This window comes from Schistocerca piceifrons, chromosome 2, assembly GCF_021461385.2.
Source record: "Schistocerca piceifrons isolate TAMUIC-IGC-003096 chromosome 2, iqSchPice1.1, whole genome shotgun sequence".
In the NCBI taxonomy this organism is placed as follows: Eukaryota; Metazoa; Arthropoda; class Insecta; order Orthoptera; family Acrididae; genus Schistocerca; species Schistocerca piceifrons.
The window spans coordinates 743,905,799-743,932,928 of record NC_060139.1 but is presented as its reverse complement, the minus strand read 5'-3'; the positions used below and the strand labels follow the sequence as shown (position 1 = coordinate 743,932,928).

The 27,130-nt window shown below is 39.9% G+C and overlaps 1 protein-coding gene across 1 annotated transcript in view; it reads right to left on the bottom strand.

Moving 5' to 3' along the window:
• Window positions 1–9,937: 9,937 nt before the first annotated feature.
• The window catches only part of LOC124774991 (rRNA-processing protein UTP23 homolog), a 56,181-nt gene continuing 38,988 nt past the window's right edge, over window positions 9,938–27,130 (bottom strand). Inside the window, 2 exon segments of the mRNA XM_047249739.1 lie at window positions 9,938–10,222; window positions 19,096–19,245. Coding sequence (XP_047105695.1) covers window positions 9,961–10,222; window positions 19,096–19,245 — 412 coding nt within the window. The 3' untranslated portion in view covers window positions 9,938–9,960.

Here is a 27,130-nt window from a genome sequence, read left to right as displayed (position 1 = left end):
GGATCTTCAGCAAATTGATGCGTGGTGCAGGGAATGGCAATTGAATCTCAATGTAGACAAGTGTAATGTGCTGCGAATACATAGAAAGATAGTTCCCTTATCATTTTGCTACAAAATAGCAGGTCAGCAACTGGAAGCAGTTAATTCCATAAATTATCTGGGAGTACGCATTAGGAGTGATTTAAAATGGAATGATCATATAAAGTTGATCGTCGGTGAAGCAGATGCGAGACTGAGATTCATTGGAAGAATTCTAAGGAAATGCAATCTGAAAACAAAGAAAGTAGGTTACAGTATGCTTGTTCGCCCACTGCTTGAATACTGCTCAACAGTGTGGGATCCGTATCAGATATGGTTGATAGAAGAGATAGAGAAGATCCAATGGAGAGCAGCGCGCTTCGTTACAGGATCATTTAGTAATCGTGAAAGCGTTACGGAGATGATAGATAAACTCCAGTGGAAGACTCTGCAGGAGAGACGCTCAGTAGCTTGGTACGGGCTTTTGTTAAAGTTTCGAGAACATACCTTCACTGTAGAGTCAAGCAGTATATTGCTCCCTCCTACGTGTATCTCCCGAAGAGACCATGAGGATAAAATCAGAGAGATTAGAGCCCACACAGAAGCATACCGAAAATCCTTCTTTCCACGAACAATACGAGACTGGATTAGAAGGGAGAATCGATACAGGTACTCAGGGTACCCTCCGCCACACACTGTCAGGTGGCTTGCGGAGTATGGATGTAGATGTACATGTAGATGTAGAAATGAGGATTGACACATTGTTGGATGAACCATTCGCAGAAGTGTACCCGTGGAGGCCAATCAGCTGCTGATAGTGCCTGCACACACTGTACATGGTACGGAAACAACAGGTTCTCCCATAGCACTCTCCACATAGTGACATGGTCAACGTTACCTTGTACAGCAGCAACTTCTCTGATGCTGACATTAGGGTTATTGTCAACTGCACGAAGAACTGCCTGGTCCATTGCACGTCTCCTCGTCGTTCTAGTTCTTCCTCAGTCGCGAGTCATAGGCTGGAATGTCACGTGCTCCCTAAGACGCCGATCAATTGCTTCGAATGTCTTCCTGTCGGGACACCTTCGTTCTGGAAATCTGTCTTGATACGAATGTACCACGCCACGGCTATTGCCCCGTGCTAATCCATACATCAAATGGGCATCTGCCAACTCTGCATTTGTAAACATTGCACTGACTGCAAAACCACGTTCGTGATGAACATTAACCTGTTGATGCTACGTACTGATGTGCTTGATGCTAGTACCGTAGAGCAATGAGTCGCATGTCAACACAAGCACCGAAGTCAACATTACCTTCCTTCAATTGGGCCAACTGGCGGTGAATCGAGGAAGTACAGTACATACTGACGAAACTAAAATGAGCTCTAACAGGAAAATTAAGCGTTTCCGGACACATGTCCACATAACATCTTTTCTTTATTTGTGTGTGAGGAATGTTTCCTGAAAGTTTGGCCGTACCCTTTTGTAACACCCTGTATAATCTGATACCTTTTAGTATCTCCAGGGTTCTTCCATGTATACAACCTCCTTACATGATTCTTGAACCAAGTGTTAGCTATGATTAATTTATGCTCTGTGCAAAATTCTACCAGACGGCTTCTTCTTTCATTTCTTAAGCCCAATCCATATTCACCTACTACATTTCCTTCTCTCCCTTTTCCTACTCTCGAATTCCAGTCACTCATGACTATTAAATTTCCGTCTCCCTTCACTACCTGAATAATTTCTTTTACCTCATCAAACATTTCATCAATTTCTTCATCATCTGCAGAGCTAGTTGGCATATAAACTTGTACTACTGTAGTAGGCATGGAGTAACATATTGTGCATAATTAGGTGAACAGACTCACTACTATCCATTTACACTATTGGTGACAAATGACTGAATTCAGTAACTACTGTACAATAGTACATAGAGCGACCTAAAATGAGAAGAACACATGAAATAAATGGTAGGAAAATCAGATGCCATGCTGAGATTCATTAGAAAAATCTTAAGTAAATGTAATACATTCACAAAAGAAGCAGCTTACACACACACACACACACACACACACACACACACACACACACACAAAAAAAAAAAAAAACCTTGTTTGGGAGACTGTTGTTCAGCAGTCTGGATACCTTACCAAGCTGGATTAATAGACGAGACAAATAAGATTCAAGAAAGAGCAGTGTGTTTCATTATAGGATTGTTTAGTTGGTAGAAGTGTCATATGTTACAAGAGAGGCGTCATGCATCACAGAGAGGTTTACTGTTGAAATTCCAAGAGAGTATGTTTCAAGAACAGTCAGGCAAATCTTAGCACCAATTTTAGATACAAACATGTAGGCCTGCATTTGAATATTTTTTGTGCTATGGATTATTTTATGATTTCAAGAATCTGCGCCAAGGTATATAGTGGTGGCATGCACCTGGTAAAATGGGGGAACAACTGCTAAGATGTGGTCATAACCCATTGCAGCCGTACTAGTAGAAGCCTTGAAAAATATCCAAGGGAGGCTGTACACAATTCTGTGTAGTTGAGTTACTGAATTCTTATTAAACTTGGTGGAAATTACTGATAAATGAATAATTTCATAGAACACTGAAAATTGGTTCCAGATTTGAATTAGTACAAGGAATCACATTTTTAAATGAAAATCTGGTGCACAAATTTATTAATTAGGTCTCAGGAACAGAAAACTGGCTTGAGGGTTTGGTACAGCAAACATGGACACTCACAGATGATGATTCAGTGGTCATCCAGGATTAAACCTGTAGTAAGCAGAGTGAAATATTACATATTAGAGCAAAGTTGTGCACATTGTTCTATGTGCAACAGAAATAAATACGGAAACAATGGATTGTTCAGGATGGATTAACAACATTATGGAAAGGATAGGCTGCTTCTCAACACAGAGGAGTGCTGATGTGCAGAGAATGCTAGAAATGTTCAACTTTCACACACACACACAGAAAAACTGGCACACACATGGTTGCTGCCGTCTCTGGGTGCAAAGGCCGAAAGTTGAAAATTTCTGGCGCTCATTTTCATTGTGTCTGTCTGCAATTCAACACTTCCTCTATAAGGTGCGTATCATATTATTCTTCCCATATTGTTGTTAATGGAGGAATGATGATAATTTTGTGTAAAAGAAGAAAGTTACATGCAACAAATAAATAATGTATAAATAAACAGAAATATTACAGCAACAAGAGATGAATTGCTCAAAGAAAAGTTATTCTAGGTGCGAAACTGAGTTCTTGGTGTGCTTGCTCCACTATGGTAGCGAGACACACTTGAATGTAGCATGTAGTATTGTTGCTGCACTCTGCTAAGCAATCAAGAATTGTGTAATTTTGAAATTTCCCTATGTTATGCTATGGAATAAATATGATTTGGGAAGCTGAAGTTGTAACTGTATGAAAGAAAATATATTTTGATTTTCTGGGAGAAGTGTCATGAAGAAATCTGTGCTTAGTAATGATAGTAAACAAACTCTAATAAGAACAGTTAATTTAGAATTTCGTTAGATTGTCAATCCTTAATATGTTGTAAGAAAAGTGAGATAGCTGGACCACAAGTCACTGAAAGTAGTTTAAGGGACTTTGTTTTAAACAAACTGGTAAACCTAAGAGATTGTCATCATACAATGGGAAACAATTTGTAACTAAAGCATTTAAGGTATTCCTAGCTTGGGAAAGAGAGAAACAAGTGTTGGCAGTGTAGTACCCATCACAAGCCAACCTAGAAGATAATGGTGCACCAATTGTATTTAAAATTGAGTGTGTTGGTTTTGATAATCACCATCAAGTTCCAAACAAGATAACAAAACTAAGATATTCTTTTCTTTGTATGATAGACCGTTCACAATTTAAGCCATATCTTATCCAAAATCAGTCATTTTGGGGCATCCTATCAATCATAAAAAACACACAGTTTATACAGCTGCCCAGAGACAAAGAAATTAGTAAGTGGGCATTTGTGTCCAATCTCTCAAGAAAGTGGATAAGATATGAACTTCTGTACAGGAGAGGTTTAGAGAGGAATGGCCAAAAGAAGTCACTGATATTTAGTCGTAAGTCTGTTACAGTTTGTATTGTTTCTAGTAACTCTTGGTTTGCTCAAAGTGATAGTCTTTAAAGACTTTATAATATTAAATTATCTGTTTGATTATGTCCATCTGACATTTGTTTGTTTAGCATTAGTGGTGATTTGAACCCTCTTACCTTATCTATAATGTGCACCAGTTTAGGAGGGACAGCCAGTGTAGTAATGCAATCCACTACCAATCAGCAGGTCTTTGACCTTCAGTGTTGGATGCAATGGTTAGTGGCTTGCCACAAAATAGTGTACCATTCTACAAAAATTTTTGGTGATCATCATTTTGACATTTAGTTAAGTCAAATAAATAATATGAATGATGAATTTCAAGGAATAATACATACACTGAGTTCTGATAAAACTAAATAAGTTTTGCACTAGGGTAGGATTTGTAAGGACCACAGGTCTCTTAAATCTCTCCTCCAAGGGTTTGTTTCTTTATTTGTAATGTCTCATTTCAGATTTCCTGTTTAACTAATGCCCTGAGGCTCTGTATCAATGCCAGGCTTCTGCCCTGGTGGTACCTACTTCTCAGATGTGACATACGACATGTCAGAGTTGGTCCAATTTTTCATGACTTTTTGAACCTGAGTTTGATTATTTCTACAAGATGTTCCAAACTGGGTCCCTCATGCAGTGTCTGGATGCGCATGCGCTGTGAAGCCTAAGTATCCATCAAAGGATTTTATTTTGTAACACCTAGGATGTGCTCCTGTAAAGGATTTTTGTTGAGCCTAACTTTTGTTAAGATATTGAGCTCACTCCTATGGAATAGTGGCATCAGTTCCCTTGCCTTGCCAGAGGCTTTAAGCTTTAGGTCTTGCGCATGCCTAAGGAAAAAAAAGTGCAGGCCCACTGTGACTCTCAGATATTTAACAGCTGAAATCCATGGTACCTCTTGTCCCTGGATAATAAGGTTTCTGCCTAGTTGTGGATGTTTCTTGCTGAAGTATACTGCTGTTGTTTTGGCTGGGTTGATTTTAATCTTGTCATGTCTGCACGACTCTGTGTGGAGGTTCAATTATGTCTTTGGTCTTCTGATGATGGTGTTATATTGGCATCCACTCGTATAGTATGCAGTGTCATCAACGAACTCTGCCAGTTAAGCATTTGCAATCATCGGTTCGCCATTAATGTAGATAGTTAACAAGAGTGGTAACAGGGCCGAGCCTTGTGGAATTATAGCCTCTACAAGTTTGAGCTCTGATATGATGTCTTGAATTTGCACTCACATTTTTCTGTTCTAGAGAATGCTCGCTATTAGTTTAATATACTTGTCTGGGTTCACTGTTTGGTCTCTCATCTTCCATAACAAGTTCTTATGCCAGACCTTATCACAGGCCTCTTCGACGTCTAGACAAACACAAGCAGTCAAAATTGTTGTACTGAAATTCTTCAAGACATTTTCTGTAACTCTCAATGCTTGGAGCTATGCCAAATTATTTTGTTGGAACCCATATTTCTCTGGTTGGATCATCTCATTTTCAGTTTAGATGTGCTATAGATTGTCCTTAATGATCCTTTCAAAAGTTCTCCCAGGAGTGCTCAGTAAACTGATTGGTCTGTGATTTGGAGGCTGAGTTAAGGCTTTGTTTGGTTTTGGAACTGGAATGACATGCGTGATCTGCCACTTTTCCAGGAAATAGCAGCTGAGCAAAGAACTGTTGTAAATTCTAATCAATAGGATGAGTGGTTTCCTCAGTAGTCTCTCAAGTTGTTCATTTGTTACTGCATCTGGACCAGGTGCTTTGTTGTTCGCAAGATTCTTTATTTCTGTCTTCACTCCGCTGGGTGTTGTTAGTCGAGATGCGTTCCAGGTCTCTTGTATGGCTATCTGCATCACTGTTTGGTTAGCTGTTATTTCATACTCTCATTCCTGGATGTCCATGTCTCCCTGTATTAGTCAATTTTGTGTCGCAAAAGCCTTAACAAAGGTTTGCGCTTTTTCAAATAGGTCGTTCATAAGTCTGTTCCCAGTCTCTTCCAGAATGTGTTGCGGGTTTTTTTCTCCCTCTCAGTCTTCTAACAAGTTGCCACTCATCTCTGGTTTGTAGCAGATAGTTCGACATCTTGTCTTCCCATTTCTCAGTTTCTTAGTATTCCAACAGTCACTCCCAAAGTTCATGAAGCAAACTATTTAAGTTCCGTCTGTCACTGGGATCTCAGAACTGTTGTCACCTATTTTTCTGGTATTTGAGTTCTTGTAATAATGGATGTAAAGCATCTTGTCATAATCTGTCAAGTAGAATCCTAGTACTGGCCTCTTTGGTCACCTTTAATATCTTTTCTGTAAGATAGGTGTTAGCTGTTTTTATGTCTTCTTCAGTTGCCACATTTCTAGTTTGTCTGACATCGTTATTTGCTAAATATGTTCAAATCAGTATCAGTCATCTTCCAATGCTGTGGGTGTTTTATATCTCATTGGACTTTTACAGTTACTGGTTGGAGATCAGAAGCTAGTTCCACCTTTGTCATCAACTTGAGAGTCTTAAGTATCGCTATGTCCAGTACATCAGGTTGATGATTAATTTACACTGGATTATGGGTTGGCTCAAGAGATCCCCACATGGTGGCATCAAGGTATTCCTCTAGTTTTAACAATTGTTTCCCCTTTGGATGGTTCTGGCTGAGTGCCATATTGGGTGTTTCGTGTTGCCACCGACAAGTACTTCCATCGAAACAGTGAAATATTGTCTGTAGGACTTGAGGTATCAGGTGGGCATTTGGTCTTAAATAAGCCACCACCAATGTTACTGGTCCTGTTGTCCAGATGCCATTGTTGTCCTGCTATTGCCTCAAATTGTAATGGTTGGAGCCTTTCTTCCAGAAGTGATGATGATGTTGCGAGGAAAAGCTGCCATCCCAACCCCTCTTCTGTTTCATCTACCCATTTTATAACCTGTCACATTCTGTATTTGGAAAGTTTCAGGCATGCGGAGATGCGTTTCTATCAATAACACAGCTTCAATATTGTTAGTGGAGACAAAGTCCTGTAGTTCTGCTTTCTTGTTTCTGACTCCATTTGCATTCCAGATGCAGATTTTTAAATCCTTCATACATCCTCTTTCCATGGTGCATGGTACTTTTAGTCAATGATGTTCATTAGTTCTTCAACTAAGAAAATTATCTTACTAATAGTGTCAGGTGCTTTCCTCAGCTTCCTCCCCACGTTGATCAATTTTTGGAACAAATTGTCATTTTTTGGTGAGGGTAATTGTTTGGCTGTCTCTGATAGGGATTCACCAGCTTCCAGTTTTTCTGTGTTGTTGTCTGAGGTTGTTGCCATTTCATCTTCCATGTTGCTCAGAGTAAGAAATTAAGTAGATGTGTCTTCTTTTATAATTGTGGAGAAGAGTAAATACAGTGCAAGAGTAAATCTGGAATTGTTCTCAATAGAACTTGAGAAGAATCTCTCAATATATAGAGCTAGTAAGCGTCTCAAGAAGTGAAAGGTAGACTTCTTTCTCATAAGACACCCTTTCTGTAGGATTTTCAGGGTAGGCAAAATTTGACTGCTCTGATAACAAAAAATGATAAAACATATAATCTAGTAATACTGAGTAAATCTCAAGTGACCAGTAATTAACAAATGACATTTATGGGAAGGAGCTGTATAATACTGGAAGAACCATAAACACAAACTAGAAAAGGAGTAGCCAGGAAGCACATGGCGGAGCAACACGGTAGCATCAATCTGTTATGGCGAAACTTTATCATTGGGAGGTGTAAAGATGAGGGCCAGAGGCTGTCAAAGCTGTTAAAGATTTAAGATGAGGTGTACCCAATTTTGTGTAGGTATTGGAGAGATGAAGTGTAGGGGGACCCACAGAAGGGATGGCCTACGCCTATGTCATGAACCCACTGAAGAAATGACCTGAACCATTTTTTTATGTAGAGGGGTGAGTTGGGAGACACTCATATCAAAGATATAAAAGATCTAGGATCGAATAATGACAATATTATGAAAAGGATAGATTACTACTCACCACATAGAGGATATGCTGAGTCTGCTGAGTTGCAGAAAGGCACAACAAAAAGGCTATCAAGTAAGCTTTCGGCCAAACAGACCTTCACCGGGAAAAACACACACACACACACACACACACACACACACACACACACAACCACATTCTCCAGCTGCTGAGGCCATGGCCATGTGTGTATGAGAGCTGCATGCACTTGTGTGTGCATGCATGCACGCATGTGTTTTTGTGTTGTTTGATTCAGATGATGGCCTTGTTGGCTGAAAGCTTACTTGTGTGACAGTCTTCCCATTGTGCCTATCTGCGACTCAGCATTTCTGCTATATGGTGAGTAGTAATCTATCCTTTTCATAATATTGTTGAAGATATAAAAAGGTATTTACATAGTGTCTGCCCACAGATCAAGGTGCACGCTCAGCTCTTACAGAGATTGGAAGATATACAATGACCTTTAATCATACTGTCGGAGCATTCTTCAAAATGGTTCAAGGTTAATAGACTTACCTGGGCACAGATGATTCTTTGTATTCATGTTTCTGCACATTGGACTTATCACAAATCGCAGATATGAAACTTCAGAGAGTAGTGCAATCAAAATGTCAGTATACTAACTCCTTATGGTAAAGATGAACCTAGTCATTTTTCTACCTCAATATTTTTGGAAAACGTATGCTCATGTAATCAACACATTCCAAATAAATAGAATTCAGTCAGAATTGATGAACAGTTGAACATATACAAAAATTTGGATGAAGTATATTAAGCATTATCCTATCCTTTGTCTAAACAAGCTGATTTACTTGGTGAAGATTTATTTTCAAAGATAATACTGAATTCTGTCTTAAAGGACTCTAAGAACTGGCATTAATTTCAATGAAATAAAGAGGGATCTATTTTAATCTAAAGAATAATTTATGCTAAGCAACGTTGTAAGTAGTTAAATAAGTTGAGTTACACAACATCTTTCATCTAAGTAGGGGGATCTGAACTGTAACATGAGATTCTACAGGATAACATATTCCACTTTCATCCTCTTAAACCAACAAAACATGTTTATGAAAACTGAAAATATAACTCACATAGCTGTTAAGAGTAGAACATCCCATGATGCATGCTCTTCTTTTACATATACGCACTGAATGAAAAAGGGAGTTATTTTGGCGAATCGGCAAGGTGTGACAATGAGTGCATATCTCCACCTGCTGCAGAGGCCAGCTTATTCTTTGGCGTCACAGCTCGGTGGTGCCCAGGAGGTCATAAAGAAAGGAGCACTGGAAAGAGTGTGAATGATGGATCAAATGAATATTAGTGATGGAAAGTATCAGACGATTATGTTGTGTAGTGTAATGTGCATGAAAAGTGTTGCTGGTATAATACAGAGGAGTTATTTAAACTAGTTTACGTCATTTAGTAGCTTGGACAGATTGAACCTCTCTTCCAGCACCTGCTACACTGCAGAAGGTGAAGAAGTCACATGTCAGAGTCTTATGGGACTGTATAGCAGGGCCACAGAAGTAATCCACTTGAAGAATGGCAACCAGAAATTATTTAACAGGTAAAGCTGATGCACAAACACCCATCAGCGTTACAGATTATATATGAAGTGCACTACATCATAACCAACTAATTGTCATGGATACATTCCCACAGTAAGTTCAACCACCCCATCCCCATGCTCTTATCAATCACCAAATCCAAATTTATTTTCTTTGCAGCATGATGGAATAAATCACACGATTTACTTACTCTTGTACGCTCTACAAAGCTGGTAACTCTGAAAGAATGTGGGCATTGAGCATGGGATAAAATATGAAGGAAATAATATATAAATAGTTTTTTAATATCTTATGATTGTACTGATGTCTGTAACAACATTTCTTTTATATGTTTTGGTATTTTCACTCTCTTTCTCTTTCTTTTTGGTTTGTTTTCTGAGGTGGATGGTTTCTGTGTAGCTATGGAAGACTTTTTCTTCTTCTTTTTGCAAGACAGGGGATTAGGTCCTCCTTTCTTACGTTTATTTTTCTGTGGACCAGATTCGGGTTCATCCAGTTTTCTTTTCTTCAGATCTGACAACACTACTTCATCTTTCTGCCCAATTAGAAACCTGCAAACAGAATACAGAAAATGATAAATAACAGTAAAAACAGATAAATAGATATGTGAAAGTAGACTTTACTGGTGTTGAAATTTCATGAAATTTTGATTAGTGTCACTCTCACCATCGTCTGATGGAGATAATGAGAGTGAAACTCATTAAGACATTTCAGAATTTCAATGCAGCCACTCGGATGAAAGCCCAAGAGATTTCATCAGATAAATAGATCTCTCCATAAAACAATGCAATTCATGAGATGTCACAGACACTCTATTATTACATGACAATAGCAACCTACCAAAAAATGCCAGACTGCCTCATGCAGCCATAGAAGGCATAAAACAAGGAAGTTTCAATAATTTGTTCCTAATAACTCAAGGGAAGGTATCTAATTGATACTGTTTTTATGCATTTATAGTAAATTAATATGAGTGTTTTTATTGCATAATAAAACATGGTCATACCAAATGCTGCTTACATTGCAGGGTGGGGGGTTACAATTTGTGTTACAATGAAGAATGTTATTTTCAGTCTCCTTGAATTGACGCCAAAATTGTCAACAAGCATTTTGATTACGTAATTTGAAAATAAACCAGATGTCTACAACAATTCTGCCTTATTGGGATTTCTTGGAGATAATTAGCTGCTTTGCTGTTCATTCTGTCAGGTGGCTAATATTAATTACAAAAATTGACAGCATTCAGTATTCACCTGTCTCATTTACTAATATGTGACTTGTATTTTTGTGAATCAGCATAGTGTCATTGATTCTCATGTATTCTGAACATTATAAAGTTTCTTTCAAACAATGTTCTACATAGTGAAAACAGGAAGCAGACTATTAATGTATTAATTCACTTCGTACAATGCATTACCACTCTAGTATGTATTGCTTCAAAAATATATTTTCATTTTCAGTTCTGCAGCACAAACCAATGGAAAAGAAGTTAAAATCAAAAGATGAAAAATATGATGATGATGTAGTGACAGCTTTGTCTGTAATGAGGCAGAAAAGTTAGGAGCGTAATATGTCATCAACAGTAAAGATATTACAGAGCAGTACATCATTTGGACAAGCATGGGGAAGGAAATCAACTGTGGCCTCACCGAAGGAAGCCCACCAAAACACAACTTTGTATAAATGGAGAAGGATTTAAGTTCTACTCTTACCGATTATTAATGCAGCGTGCTGCCTTCATTAGTATTTTACTATTCCTGAGTGCAAATTTATAAAAACAAATGGATGTTATTTTCAGCATTATGAAAGAATAGATTACCTCTCACCATATACGGAGACAGTGAGTCTCAGATAGGCACAACAAAAAGACTGTCACACAAATAAGCTTTCTGCCAAAAAGTTCTTCATCAGAATCAGACAAAACACACACACACACACACACACACACACACACACACACACACACACGTGTGCACGCAAAGCTTTCACTAATTTGACAAACGAGCAACATGAGTGATTAATCAGGTAAAATTATTTTGCTGAGAGCTTTTATATACCACTTGCACTGGTATCTTCGATGTAGTACACATAGTATTCAGCTGTGCCCACCTGTCCAGCTGAGTTGTCAGCTTGTCTGACAGTTGCACTGAGAATCTATGTTTGCTCCCCACTACTGCCAATTATTTTTTGCTGGTAAGACGACAAACTTAGGATCCATGTAGCCTCAACAAGACAACTGAAAGGCTGTTCTAAGAAGTATGGTCTCCACTTTCATTCATCTCTTTCTGCCTCTACACTTTTGCATATGTGTCTTCCATTGTTAAACTAATGTTACAGGTCCTCATCTGTCATCCCTTTCAACAAACCTGTTACACCTATGGGCACCAGTAGAAGTTTGCCATTTTTATATCACTCATTATTTAAGTTTGTGAATAATTTAGGACTAAACATTACCACTTCCTGAGTAGTAGAAACATTGAGTAGGTGAAAGACAGAAAGAAAACTTGCTCGTTTTCACAATAAATCCTTTGTCAAGCTATTGTACAAATACATGCAAACCCCTCCCCCCCCACACATACGCCCCTACACTGTGCTGGTTGGATGTACAATGCTGGGATAGCATACGGCAGGTGGAATACGGTGTGGTAGGGGTTGTAAAGGGTAGGGTGGGTTGAGGGAGAGAGAGGTGGGATGAAGGAAGTGGGGTTGGGGTGGACAGCCAGCAGCTTCGATGGAGGCAGCACATTTGCTGGCTGGGAATCCAGGAGGGATGGGAGGCAGGTGCACAGGCTAGCGATGTGACACATGGGTACTGGAGCCAGTAGGGTGCGGTGCACAATGGAGGTGACATGAATCAGGAAGGGTTGACAGGACAGTGGAAAGGGGGAAACTGTTGGGTGGAGGGTGTGGGAACAGGGTTTCAGTAGTTCAGAAGAGCTGGTGGTGGACAGAAGTATCCAGATAGCCCTGGTTGTAACATTGCTATTGAAATCTAGCATAATGTGCTAGCTGCATGTTGTGCCACTGGGTGCTCAAAGCTGATGGGAGTTATCCTTGTAACATGTCCTTCACGCCCTTAACCCTCCCTGGGCATCAGTGTTCACCTTCCACCCAACAACTTTCCTTTCCTTTGCCTGGGTACCCCTTCATCACATGCATAGCCTGTGCACCTGTCACTTGTGCCTCCCACATCCCTAGCCAGCAAACCTGCTGCCTTCCTCCAAACTGCTAGCAACCTACCCCCAAACCCTCTGACTGTTTACTGCCTCTCCCCCCTCTACCCACCTTACCTGACACAAAGTCCACCTGCCATACACTACCTTGTCTGTGTGTGTCCAGCCAGCACAATGTAGCGGTACAGGTTTGCTTGTGTGCTTGCTTGCTTTTGTGTGTGTGTGTGTGTGTGTGTGTGTGTGTGTGTGTGTGTGTGTGTGTCCTCTAGCCCCAAGAATAAAATTTGTCATGGCACACCCAAATCTATTTTACTTCAAAGGCTTTCTACTCAAAACATAGATTACTTTAACAAGGAAAAGAATAAGCATTTTTCAGTAGTATATGAAAAGTAAACAGTGGACAATCCAAGATGGAATAATGACACTATTATGAAAATGATAGACTGCTACTCTCCATACAGAGGAGATGCTGAGTCACAGATAGGCGCAACAAAAATACTGTTAAAGTAAGCTTCCGGCTAAAAGTCTTCATCCAAATTAGACAACATACACGCACACACATTCACACAAATGTAGCTCACACACATGGCCACTGTCTCCAATGCCAGACTGCAAACAGCTGCACATGATGGGACAAGCAATTTGGGTGGTGGTGGTGGTGGTGGTGGTGGTGGTGGTGGTGGTGGGGTGGTGGTGGTGGTGGTGGTGGTAAGGAGAAGGCTGGGGCAAGAAAGGAGAGGGATAGCAGGGCAGAGGTGATTGATGGTATAATGCTGCTTGCAGGAGCGTACAGGAATGAGTGGAGAGAGGGTAGGACAGCTAGGTGCAGTCATGAGGTTCGACAGAGAGGGGGCACAAAAAACTGTTACAAAATGAGCTTTTGACCCTTTGTCAAAAATAGATGACACACACACACACACACACACACACACACACACACACACACACACACAACTCGTACACACAGGACCACAGTCTCTGGCAGCTGAAGCCAGACAGTGAGCAGCAGCACACGATGGGAAAGGCAACCAGGTGCGAGTAAGGAGGAGGCTGAGGTGGGGAGCGGGACGGATAGCAGGGTGAGAATGGGAGATCATAAAGTGTTGCTAGTGGGAGCATGCAAGGACAAGGTGGAGAGAGGGTGGGGCAGCTAGGTGTGGTTGGGAGGTTAGATGGAGAGCAGGGGAGAAAGGGGGTGGGGAGGGAGGCGTGGAATAGGAGAGCAGTAAAAAGACTGTGGGCGCACTGGTGGAATACAGGGCTGTGTAGTGCTGGACTGGGAACAAGGAAGGGGATAGGTGGGCAAAGGACAATGACTAACGAAGGTTGAGGCCACGTGGGTTACAGGAACATAGGATATATTGCATGGAGAGTTCCTACCTGCGAAATTCAGAAAAGCTGGTGTTGGTAGGAAGGATCCAGGTGGCAAAGGCTGTGAAGCAGTCATCAAAATGAAGAATGTTGTGTTGTGCAGCTGCTAAGCAACTGTGTGATGCAGCTATTTCTTGGCCACAATTTGTCAGTGGCCATTCATGTGACAGACAGCTTGTTGGTTGTTATGACCACACAGAATGCAGCACAGTTGTTGAAACAGCTGGTTTCACAGGTAGGACCACCTGTGATGGGATAGGTGATGCTTGTGAGGGACTGGAGTGGTGCAAGGATTTATGAGACATGTCTTGCATCTAGTTCTGTTACAGGGATGTGAGCCATGAAGCATGAGGTTGGGAGCAAGGGTTGTGTAGGAATGGATAAGAATATTGTGTAGGTTCAGTGGGCAGCGGAATAACAGTGAGTAGAACATTCCTCATCACAGGGCACGACATAAGGTAGTTGAAACCTTCGTGGAGACTGATCCAGTAGCTCCAGTCTTGGGTGGTAATGAGTTACAAGGGGAATGCTCCTCTATGGCTGAAAAGTGAGATCTTGGGTGGTGGTGGGTGACTGGAGAGATAAGGTACAGAATATCTTTTTCTGTACAAGGTTGGGAGGGTAATTACAGTCTGTGAAGATCTCAGTGACACTCTTGGTATATTTTGAGAGGGAGTGCTCGTCACTACAGATGTGATGGCCATGGGTGCGTAGGCTATGTGGAAGGACTTCTTGGTATGTAATCGGTGGCAGCTGTTGAAATGGAGGTATTGCTGGTGTTTTGTACCCTTTATGTGGACAGAGGTACTAATGTAGCCATCTTGGAGGTGGAGGTCAACATCAAGGAAGGTGGCTTGTTGGGTTGAGGAGGACCAGGTGAAGTGTATGAGAGAGAAGGTGTTGAGGTTATGGAGGAATGTGCATATGGTGTCCTCACCCTCAATCCAGACCAAGAAGATGTGATCAATGAATCTAAAACAGGTTTGGGATTCTGGGCTGTTAGAAAGGATTCCTATATATGGCCCATGAATAGGTTGGCATAGGACTGTGCCCTGCAGGTGCCCAATGTCATATCCCAAGTTTGTTTGAAGGTGATGTTTTCAACGGAGAACTAATTGTGGGTGAGGATAAAGTTGGTCATGGTGACCAGAAAGAGCCGGTAGCTCTTTTTATACTATTAATATACCGTTCTGAAAAACTTAATGACTAGACAGATAAAGTAACATAACATATTAACCAATTAGTGGAAATGAATAACAGTGTGGGAGCATGCTGCTAGAGGTCTCCCAGTTGTGCACAAAAAGCTGCACGTCACATGGTATGAGATCACTGTGACAGTAGCACCAAATGGGGTTGGCTCTGCAACATGAGGAAGTTGAAAGAAAAGAAAAACATAGTGTGTGTCAATTATTGAGCATTTATGGTGCACTGTGATAGTGGCCTTCATTACAACATGGCCCAGAGACAACATTTGGATGACTTCACACGGGGAAGAATTATCGGCAAACTGGAAGACAAACGAAATGTGACGAGTATAGCCCAGGGGTTTGGTACTGCTCACAGCATTGTTTCACATGCATGGGAAGCATTCCAAACCACATGCAATGCTGTCTGAAGGAGAGGAGGTAACTGTTCATGGTCAACTACAGTAGCAGATGACTGCTACATTGTGCAACAGGCAAGACAAGACCCACGTCAGTCATCAGGTGCAATTGAAAGCACATTTAATATGACTGTAAGACATGCATTCTCACATTCTACAGTGACATGGTGACTGCATGGGGGTGATTGCTTTGCCCGATGACCAGCATTCTGTGTTCCATTAGCACCCGCACATCAGCGGCATCATTTGAAACTGTGACAAGAGCATAGGGACTGGACTTGTGAGAAGTGGGGTCATAATTGTTTTGGTGGTCCAGATGTTATGTTGTGGGGAGGCATACTGTTGCAGGTGAAAACTGAGCTCCAAGTCTCGCCATTCAACGTTATTATAACACTGTACTCCTCCCCTATGAGCTTCTCTTCAGGGGTGCATTTGGACGTGACTTCATTTTTACGGATAATAAAAATGTACGAATGTATCAAACAGCACAAGTGGAGGGACTCTTGGATGAGAGGGTATTTGGTGAATGGACTGACCTGTCCATTTTGTCAACTTCAATCTCATCAAGCATGTGTAGGATGCATTGGAAAGACTATTGCTGCATGTTCACATGCACCAACAACATGCAGCAGTTGTCAACCATGCTGGTGAAGGAACGGATCACTCTACCACAAAAACTTCTGAATAAACTTGTGGCCAGCACTGGAGCACATTGCAGAGCATGAATTGCCATCTGTGGCGATCACACACTCCACAGATTCCTTTCTTTCTTTTCTATAAAAATGGCAAAATACTTCTATGATTAAGTTGAGCAGGAAGGGTAGAAGGATATGCTTGTGCGAATTAAGGACAGATGAGGGGCGGTTTACTACAGCTGTGTTTATTTTATGCTGGGAATTGACACTGGAATCCTCGTGCTACAGTGTGGGAATGGCCTCTTTCTGCAGCTCATTAAGGACTGTACAAGGAAGGAACAGAGAAAAGACTAGGGACTCTATTCGGCAGTGTTAACCTCCACCCTGTACACAGAATAGTGATGAAACATCCCCTATGCATGGAAACAGTATAATATCTCTTGAACAGCCTAAGAAATAGGCAAACACGTTACATAGTGATTACTAATTCCACACTATTTCCTGTAGCGGATGATAGTATTAAGTATGCTGTTTAGTATAATCTCAGACAATTATTTCTATAAATGCACATGAATTCTGTAATGATTGAAAAACCTGTATTCAAATTCCAATTGGGGGGAGAAAGTGAGCTTCCCCACCAACCCTCTTTCTTTTGCTGATAGCTATGGTTCCATCTCTTCTACAGGCTGAAAATTTATTCCCTTCAGAACTCTTTTCATTTCAGGAGGCAGATGAGACACTCAGGTAAAGTCTTGGAATTAGGGAAAGCATTCTCGCACTGAAATGTTTTTGTACGATAACAACTGTTCCAAGAGAAAGGGCACTGTGCATTAGCATGATCTCATGACGGAGAATATGAGGTTTTTCAATCCATCAAAAGTGATTTTGATTCTAAATCTCATGTTTCATGACATGTGATGACACTTTGAAGTAAGTCGTGGTCTTTTTTAAAAACATTCCCCATGCCAGATCAAATGCATTTTTACTTATTTCTTGTTGCTGTATGGGGTTTATTATGACTACTTTTTCACAGAATTTTCTGGATTCTCATTGTCTATCAAAATTGTCATTTCATTTGAAATCTTACATGTGGGTTTTGTGTACAGTTAAATTCTGGATGTTTTTGTTTCTTCTTGCAGCCACAGGTGTATGACCAAGATATCTGTCATCCTCCACTTCTTCTTAACAATCAGAAAATTGTGGTATTCAAACAACTGCATACATATCAATGGATTACCATTAAACAATTTCATTAATTATGCTGCTATGCTGCTACATTATGTTAGAGCTGAAAAAAGTTATAAGGAATCTGAGATTAATGACCTCCTCAAATGTCTGGTTAATCATGGACCTGACATGAACCCACAACAGTGTCCTAAAACAAAGTTCAAGAAAGAACTTATTCAAGACAGAATATGAATTTTAGAGGTATGTGTTTAAGTAGCATTGAGGTCAACTATATTTCAATAGCAACCTCAGCTACCACTCTCCCACCCCATACAAAGCTTTAAGGCTAGGCTGCACACAGACTTCTAATTTAATTGTCACATTCTGCAACTCCATGGCACTTGTCCGCACATGTGCAGTTCCATGGAGCTAGCCACTAGAACAGTGAAAAATAGCAATAGCTCAAAGTTGAAAGGGAACTGTAAACAAATTAATGCTTAATTAAATTGTAATAACTTAATTAATAAAACACTGCACCAGCATGATGTGTTTAGAGAGTTGACTCTCGTTATCACACCATGACTCACACCACACTTGATAATGAGAATAAATTCTCAAAACAAGTCTGTAAGTTTGGGTTTGGGTGGGAAGAGGCCAAACAGCGAGGTCATCGGTCTCATCGGATTAGGGAAGGATGGCGAAGGAAGTCGGCCGTGCCCTTCCAAAGGAACCATCCCGGCACTTGCCTGGAGCGATTTAGGGAAATCACGGAAAACCTAAATCAGGATGGTCGGATGCGGGATTGAACCGTCGTCTTCCCAAATGCAAGTCCAGTGTGCCAACCACTGCACCACCTCGCTCGGTCAAAGTCTGTAAGTGAGAGATGGTTTGTGTGTATGTGAATTTCTGCACAATGGAGGAGGACAGTGCCTTAAAACCACAAAAAGATGACTGAAGGGCAAGAAGGCCACAACAACAAACACGCAAACATCACTTAGAATACCAATGTAAATGTTTGCACTTGATAATAAGAATAAATTTTCGAAACATGTCAAGCTTTGTATGAAAAAGTAACTCATGCAGTATTTTATTGTTTAAACCAATAATGACACAGTTGTGAGCTTTCTAAAAACATTGATTATGAGGAACGAAATTAAGAACTACACTGCTTGTTGGCGGCAATCATGATTGTAGTGTGTAGTGGCATATAATTTGGCACATTCAAAGCAATCATTGCATTCTAGAAAGTAATAACTGTTAAGGGTGAAACTGGTTAATGAGTTTCACATTATTTACTTTTTTGATCTATAAATAGTTTTAACTGGTGGAAGGTTAACTACCTTCTGATGTAAGTACATGGTATCTAGATCAGTGAATGTCTCTCTGTAATCTTCAGTGAAGTCATGTTTTGTTAAATCGGAAAAATTTGTTATGAAAATATATTATTACTAGTTTAATGACGCCCACTCACATACCTTGTCTTGGAATTAATTTCTGCAACTTGACTAGATACTTTAGAAGGTTGTTCCAAAGTTGGAGTCTTTTGGTGCAAGTAAATGAGTGGGGTTCCTGGAATTCTTCTAGCTACTTCTTGCAACTCTCTATCCTGTGTAGCTATCATATACCTGAAATGGAACAAAATTATACTTGTGAGCCACATCTACAAAAGTAGTTTTTGGAATGAAATTTGAAAAAATTCTGTTGTTGCAATCCCATTCATATGAGAGCAAGTTGAAAAGTAATGCCTCCGATTTTTTAATTCTGTTCTCAATATCAGTTGAGGTATTACATGTCAGGCATATTACTCAGTTAATTTTCCCACTCTCACTGATGCAAGTGCCAACCCTCTGCTGCAAGAGGGCTCCGAATTGTAGCATGCAGCATTGAGGTGTGTAACAAAACTACGTCAGTGTGTGAGAAACTGCAATCTGTAATTAATTTCATAACCACAAAAAACATTTGTCCACACAAGAAGCACTCTCTCCTTCGGCATACAATGCCAGACCACACATGAGCACTGCGACATCTGAAAAGACCTACACCTAGGGTTCACCGTCATCGACCACTGTCCATACAGTCCTGACTTTGCCCCATCCAATTTTCATCTGTTTCTATAACTTAAAGAACATCTTTGATAACAATGAAGCAGTGCAAGCAGAGGTGAGGCTGTGGCTATGTCAACAAAGCAAACATTCTACAATGATGGTATCAACAAACTGGTTTCATATTGGGAGAAATGTGTTCATCACCAGGGTGACTATGTTGAGAAATCAATGTGTAGACACGAAGAATAAAGAAGAAGCATTTTAATAAAGGTAATTTAATTTAAATAGCTTTAAGAGTTTTCCCATAAAAAATTTGAGGCATTAATTTTCGTCATGCCCTCGTAGTACATGAGAGATACAAAAATAAAGACAAAATCAAATTTTTTTGTAACTGTGTGATGAAAACAATTTGACATCTCCTTCCACCTTGATGGTAAGAATATGATGAAACAAATATATTGTCTGAAAAATTCTTAGCTCACAGGAATTAGAAACAAATAGTAGGAATTAAGAGGGATCTCACAATGTAAAAACTGTATCTAATGAATGGAAAAGTGGAAAGGAATCTGGCGATATTGTTGTCACATGTATTCTGCTCTGGTTGTGTCAAGTGTGAGACTATGCTATAGATAGTTATCATTGACTTAAATGTAACAGTGGCTACATCAAATTTTTTTATCTTTGAATAAAAAGTGAATTTAATTAAAATGAATGTCTAGCACAAAATTCTTTACAAGAATGTTGTGAAGCGGAAAACAAGCTTTTGGGAAATCCTGGAAAAATGTGGCACTATAAAGAACTGTGGTAATAGGACAAGAAACTGTTGAACCAGGATTGCCGACCATCACATCCACTCCTAGTACTGTTGAGTCTTCCAAGAAAACATCTTAAGAGCACGTGTTTTATCACTAAGTACTGCCCTGGTCTTGAATGTATTAATCAGCAACTTCAACAGGGCTATGACTTCTAAAATCATGCTCTGAAACTGAAATGAGATCCATTTTGTCTGATATTCTGACCACCCCACCTATAATAGCTTTTTGTCGCCCCCCCCCCTCCCCCTCCCAAATCTCTGCAGTATCCTGGTCAACCTTCATGGCACCCATTTCCCTGTCCTATGACTCCTATTCTTGTGACCGTCCCCACTATAAGATTTGTCTAATCCACCATCCTACCATCACCTACACCAGCTCTGTGACTGACACTATCAATGGGAGAGCCAGATTTGAAATGAAATGCCATGTACCAGCTGTTATGTAAAGAATATGTGGCCTTCTATGATGGCATGACTACCACAAAGGTATCAGTTACGATGAATGGGCATAGATAGTTGGGTGCATACTGGCAACACACAATATCCTGTTGCAGAGCACATTCTACACAATGGCAATCATGACTTTGGTATCTGCTTCATCACATGTGCCAACTGCATTGTCCCTACTGATAGCATTCCCTCAAACTCTGCAGGTGGGAACACATGTTACAACATGTGTTTTGTTCTTACCATCCGCCTGGCCTAAATTTACATTAATTTCTGTGGGTTCAGCTTTTCTTTTCTGTAACTATTCCTGTTCTTCACCCCCACTTCTTTTTCTATATCTTTTTTATTCAAACCACCCCCCCCCCCCCCAGTCCTCTCCAACTGTATACCATGTATAATAAACTAAACTTTTCACCCTTATTGGCTCTTTCACATGGGTTTTTCAGTGATATCTTGTTGCTTACTTCTCAATCTTCCATCTTTAAGTTCTCAAGTTTTCAGATCTCATCCAGTGCAGCCACTAACAATCAGTATTTCTTTCTTATCCCATCCAGTAAGTCTCCCCTGACACTGGGGTCTGGGCAAATCAAATTTTCCATAACTCTTCGCATTTCATTAAATCTCATCAGTCATTTTTCTTCATCCCTCTTCCTTTCCCTTCAACCCCTCACTGGCTCTGAAGGCTTGTGCATTTCCTGATACTTCATGTGTTTTCTCCTGCTGCCACTGGTTACTAGACTTTTTATCTATGCATATTATATTTTGAAACAATGAATATTTTTGTTGATAAATTATACTCTTATAATTTTCATTTAAGAGTTCTGGCACTTCTATAGTTAACAAAGGTGACAGACAGAAGCAATCAGATACAATACTGTACACCCGTAAGTCTTCCTTTCACTAAGCTCAATTCATTTCCTGAACTGCTAGTACTCTCCTCTGAACTGATGTAATACTCTGTAGCAATAAATATGATGCCTTTGTTGACATCCAGTCTATTTTTCTTATATAATTTCTAGAACTGGGAATGTTCTGCTACTTATATGCAGTCATCTGGATTTCTGCTCTCAATACTATGTGGGAACCGTTACTGCCATGACCTGAGACTAAACTTATGATTTACCCTGCATGACCAGGCAGCTGACAAAATATTAAATTTACATTTTTTCCATCTGGTGTTCAATTATGTGTCCCTGTATAACTGGCTGCATGGCTTGCTCCTTAGATCAGAGGATGGCAAGGACATACCATCTCCAATAGGTCAATCGCCAGCACAGCCAAGGGTTGTTTGGATGAACACTTGCTTTAGTGCTGCAATTTTCTCTCCTACCTTAAAACATATTTTTTTTTCTGTAACTCAACATCTTTATAGCCTGCCTCTTACACACAGCTGTTAAGCTGCATATTTTGTATGCTCACATGAATTTTCCAGTTTACAATATGAAAGCTATATTCTTATAGTTATGCTGAGTATCAGACAGCTTGATCTGTAAAAATGGCAAATTTTGTGCGCTTTTGTTTTGATTATAGCTGGTATTTGAAGTTACAATTTATTGTTGTATCACAAAATGATTGCTGACCTCATCATACATAAATATGTAAACAGGAAATAAAAACAAACTTTAAGGCACATATCTAGAAGTGGACACAAAAATAACTGGAAAGCATGAGAAACTGGAAATTTGTTTTATGATCCCAATGACAGATGAACAAATGAGGAGATGCTGATTTTCATAAAAATGAGTGTAAAATTAATATTTGTCAACTGTCTGGTCATGCAGGGTAAGATTATAAATTTAGTCTCAGATAGTGGCAGTGATGGTTACCATTTAGTGTTGAGAGCACAAATCCAGATGAAACTGCGTATAAGTAGCAGAACTTATAAATTACTGTTTGATGGAAAGATCCTTTCAGAGTGCAGAAGAAACCACATTACGCACGTTTACAAATACAGGCTCAGTTTCACGTCCCGATACTTGCATGGCAAATATGCTGGGGCAAAAGGTCTTTTTTTTTTTTTTTTTGAGAATATCTGGTTCATAAAAACTAGAGTAGACCAATTGTAGAATTTCTCACAATTGCCTTCCACCAAACTATGCAAAGCATTTGAACCATGACATTTTGCTGTATCCATTAACTCAGAAGCATTCATTTCGTTGACGATCGATCTACTCTAGGTTTCATGAACCAGGTATCCTCAAAAACAGATGTTTTGCCCCAGCATATATACCATGCAACTATCAGGAGCTGTGAATGTGAATGTACAGGTTGTTTCAAAACTCTGTAGCATTTATTAGAGTCGACTTACAATTGCAAATAATACATCAAATGAAAGAGCAACCCAAACAGTTTCTGTTACAAGTGTTCAGTGTGAGCACCACTCATCACACAGTACACATTGAGCCTACAGGCGAGTTCTTCCCAAACCTTGATCAGTGTGTCTATAGTAATTGTTGTACCAACTGCTTCAATATTGTTTCTTAAGTCAAGTAGGTCAGCTGGTAGTGGAGGTACATACACATGGTCATTTGTAAACCCCCAAAGGTAAAATTGCATGGCGTCAGATCAGGTGAACATGGAGGCCATTCAAAAACAGCTCTGTCATCTGGTCCCCCGCATACAAGCCAGTGGTTAGTTAGTTACGTTGTTTCATTGATCAATCTCACGATAATAGTTATGATGTAGAATGTGTCAAGTGCATAAGATTTTTTTTTTTTAAAGCTTAAGATTCTTATTACCTACCCCATTCCCTTAAAGCCTTTTCAAGAATTCATCTACAGTGTAGAAGGAGATGTCATGGAGATATGATTTCAATTTATTTTTAAAACTATTACTGCAGTCTGTCAGACATTTTATTTCATCTAGTAATTTATCAAAAACTTTTACAGCGGCATGTTTTACCCCTTTCTGCACCAAAGCTAGGTTAAGTAGAGGATAATTTAAGTATTTCTTTCCTCAGGTATTATAATCATGAATGTCACTATTGTTTTTAAACTGGTCCGTGTTATTGAGAACAAATTTCATTACTGATTAAATGTACTGTGAGGCTGTTGTAAGAATTCCTAACCTTTTAAACAGATGCCCACAAGATGGGCAACTATGAGCCCCACACATTATTCTAACCACTTTCTTTTGAGCAACGAATATGTTTTGCCGAAGTGTTGAGTTATCACAAAATATTATTCCGTATGACATCAGCCCCCCCCCCCCCACCCTCCCCGTGAACCATGGACCTTGCTGTTGGTGGGGAGACTTGCATGCCTCAGCGATACAGATGGCTGTACCGTAGGTGCAACCACAACGGAGGGGTATCTGTTGAGAGGCCAGACAAACGTGTGGTTCCTGAAGAGAGGCAGCAGCCTTTTTGGTAGCTACAGGGGCAACAGTCTGGATGACTGACTGATCTGGCCTTGTAACACTAACCAAAATGGCCTTGCTGTGCTGGTACTGCAAACGGCTGAAAGCAAGGGGAAACTACAGCCATAATTTTTCCCGAGGGCATGCAGCTTTACTGTATGGTTAATGGATGATGACATCATCTTGGGTAAAATATTACGGAGGTAAAATAGTCCCCCATTCGGATCTCTGGGCGGGGACTACTCAGGAGGACGTTGTTATCAGGAGAAAGAAAACTGGGGTTCTATGGATCGGAGCGTGGAATGTCAGATCCCTTAATCGGGCAGGAAGGTTAGAAAATTTAAAAAGGGAAATGGATAGGTTGAAGTTAGATATAGTGGGAATTAGTGAAGTTCGGTGGCAGGAGGAACAAGACTTTTGGTCAGGTGATTACAGGGTTATAAATACATAATCAAATAGGGGTAATGCAGGAGTAGGTTTAATAATGAATAAAACAATAGGAATGTGGGTAAGCTACCACAAACAGCACAGCGAACGCATTGTTGTGGCCAAGATAGACACAAAGCCCATGCCTACTACAGAAGTACAAGTTAATATGCCAACTAGCTCTGCAGATGATGAAGAAATTGATGAAATGTATGATGAGATAAAAGAAATTATTCAAGTAGTGAAGGGAGACGAAAATTTAACAGTCATGGGTGACTGGAATTCGAGAGTAGGAAAAGGGAGAGAAGGAAATATAGTAAGTGAATATGGATTGGAGTTAAGAAATGAAAGAGGAAGCCGTCTGGTAGAATTTTGCACAGAGCATAAATTAATCATAGCTAACACTTGGTTCAAGAATCATAAAAGAAGGTTGTATACATGGAAGAAGCCTGGAGATACTAGAAGGTATCAGATAGATTATATAATGGTAAGACAGAGATTTAGGAACCAGGTTATAATTGTAAGACATTTCCAGGGGCAGATGTGGACTCTGACCACAATCTATTGGTTATGAACTGTAGATTAAAACTCAAGAAACTGCAAAAAGGTGGGAATTTAAGGAGATGGGACCTGGATAAATTGACTAAACCAGAGGTTGTACAGAGTTTCAGGGAGAGCATAAGGGAACAATTGAAAGGAATGCGGGAAAGAAATATAGTAGAAGAAGAGTGGGTAGCTCTGAGGGATGAAGTAGTGAAGGCAACAGAGGATCAAGTAGGTAAAAAGATGAGGGCTAGTAGAAATCCTTGGGTAACAGAAGAAATATTGAATTTAATTGATGAAAGGAGAAAATATAAAAATGCAATAAATGAAGCAGGCAAAAAGGAATACAAACGTCTCAAAAATGAGATCGACAGGAAGTGCAAAATGGCTAAGCAGGGATGGCTAGAGGACGAATGTAAGGATGTAGAGGCTTATCTCACTAGGGGTAAGATAGGTAATGCCTACAGGAAAATTAAAGAGACCTATGGAGAAAAGGGAGCCACTTGTATGAATATCAAGAGCTCAGGTGGAAACCCAGTCCTAAGCAAAGAAGGGAAAGCAGAAAGGTGGAAGGAGTATATAGAGGGTCTACACAAGTGTTATGTACTTGAGGACAATATTATGGAAATGGAAGAGGATGTAGATGAAGATGAAATGGGAGATACAATACTGCATGAAGAGTTTGACAGAGCACTGAAAGACCTGAGTCGAAACAAGGCCCCGGAAGTAGACAACATTCCATTGAGACTATTGACGGCCTTGGGAGAGCCAGTCCTGACAAAACTCTACCATCTGCTGAGCAAGATGTATGAGACAGACGAAATACCCTCAGACTTCAAGAAGAATATAATAATTCCAATCCCAAAGAAAGCAGGTGTTAACAAATTTGAAAATTACTGAACTATCAGTTTAATAAGTCACAGCTGCAAAATATTAACACGAATTCTTTACAGACGAATGGAAAAACTGATCGAAGCCGACCTTGGGGAAGATTGGTTTGGATTTCGTAGAAATGTTGGAACATGTGAGGCAATACTGACCCTATGACTTATCTTAGAAAATAGATTAAGGAAAGGCAAACCTACATTTCTAGCATTTGTAGACTTTGAGAAAGCTTTTGACAATGTTGACTGGAATACTCTCGTTCAAATTCTAAAGGTGGCAGGGGTAAAATACAGGGAGCGAAAGGCTATTTACAATTTTTACAGAAACAAGATGGCAGTTATAAGAGTCAAGGGGCACGAAAGGGAAGCAGTGGTTGGGAAGGGAGTGAGACAGGGTTGTAGCCTCTCCCCGATATTATTCAATCCGTATATTGAGCAAGCAGTAAAGGAAACAAAAGAAAAATTCCGAGTAGGTATTAAAATCCATGGAGAAGAAATAAAAATTTTGAGGTTCGCTGATGACATTTTAGTTCTGTCAGAGACAGCAAAGGACTTGGAAGAGCAGTTGAACAGAATGGACAGTGTCTTGAAGGAGGATATAAGATGAAAATCAATGAAAGCAAAATGAGGATAATAGAATGTAGTCGAATTAAGTCAGGTGATGCTGAGGGAATTAGACTAGGAAATGAGACACTTAAAGTTGTAAAGGAGTTTCGCTATTTGGGGAGCAAAATAACTGATGATGGTCGAAGTAGAGAGGATATAAAATGTAGACTGGCAATGACAAGGAAAGCGTTTCTGAAGAAGAGAAATTTGTTAACATCGAGTATTGATTTAAGTGTCAGGAAGTCGTTTCTGAAAGTATTTGTATGGAGTGCAGCCATGTATGGAACGAAACATGGACGATAAATAGTTTGGACAAGAAGAGAATAGAAGCTTTTGAAATGTGGTGCTACAGAAGAATGCTGAAGATTAGATAGGTAGATCACATAAC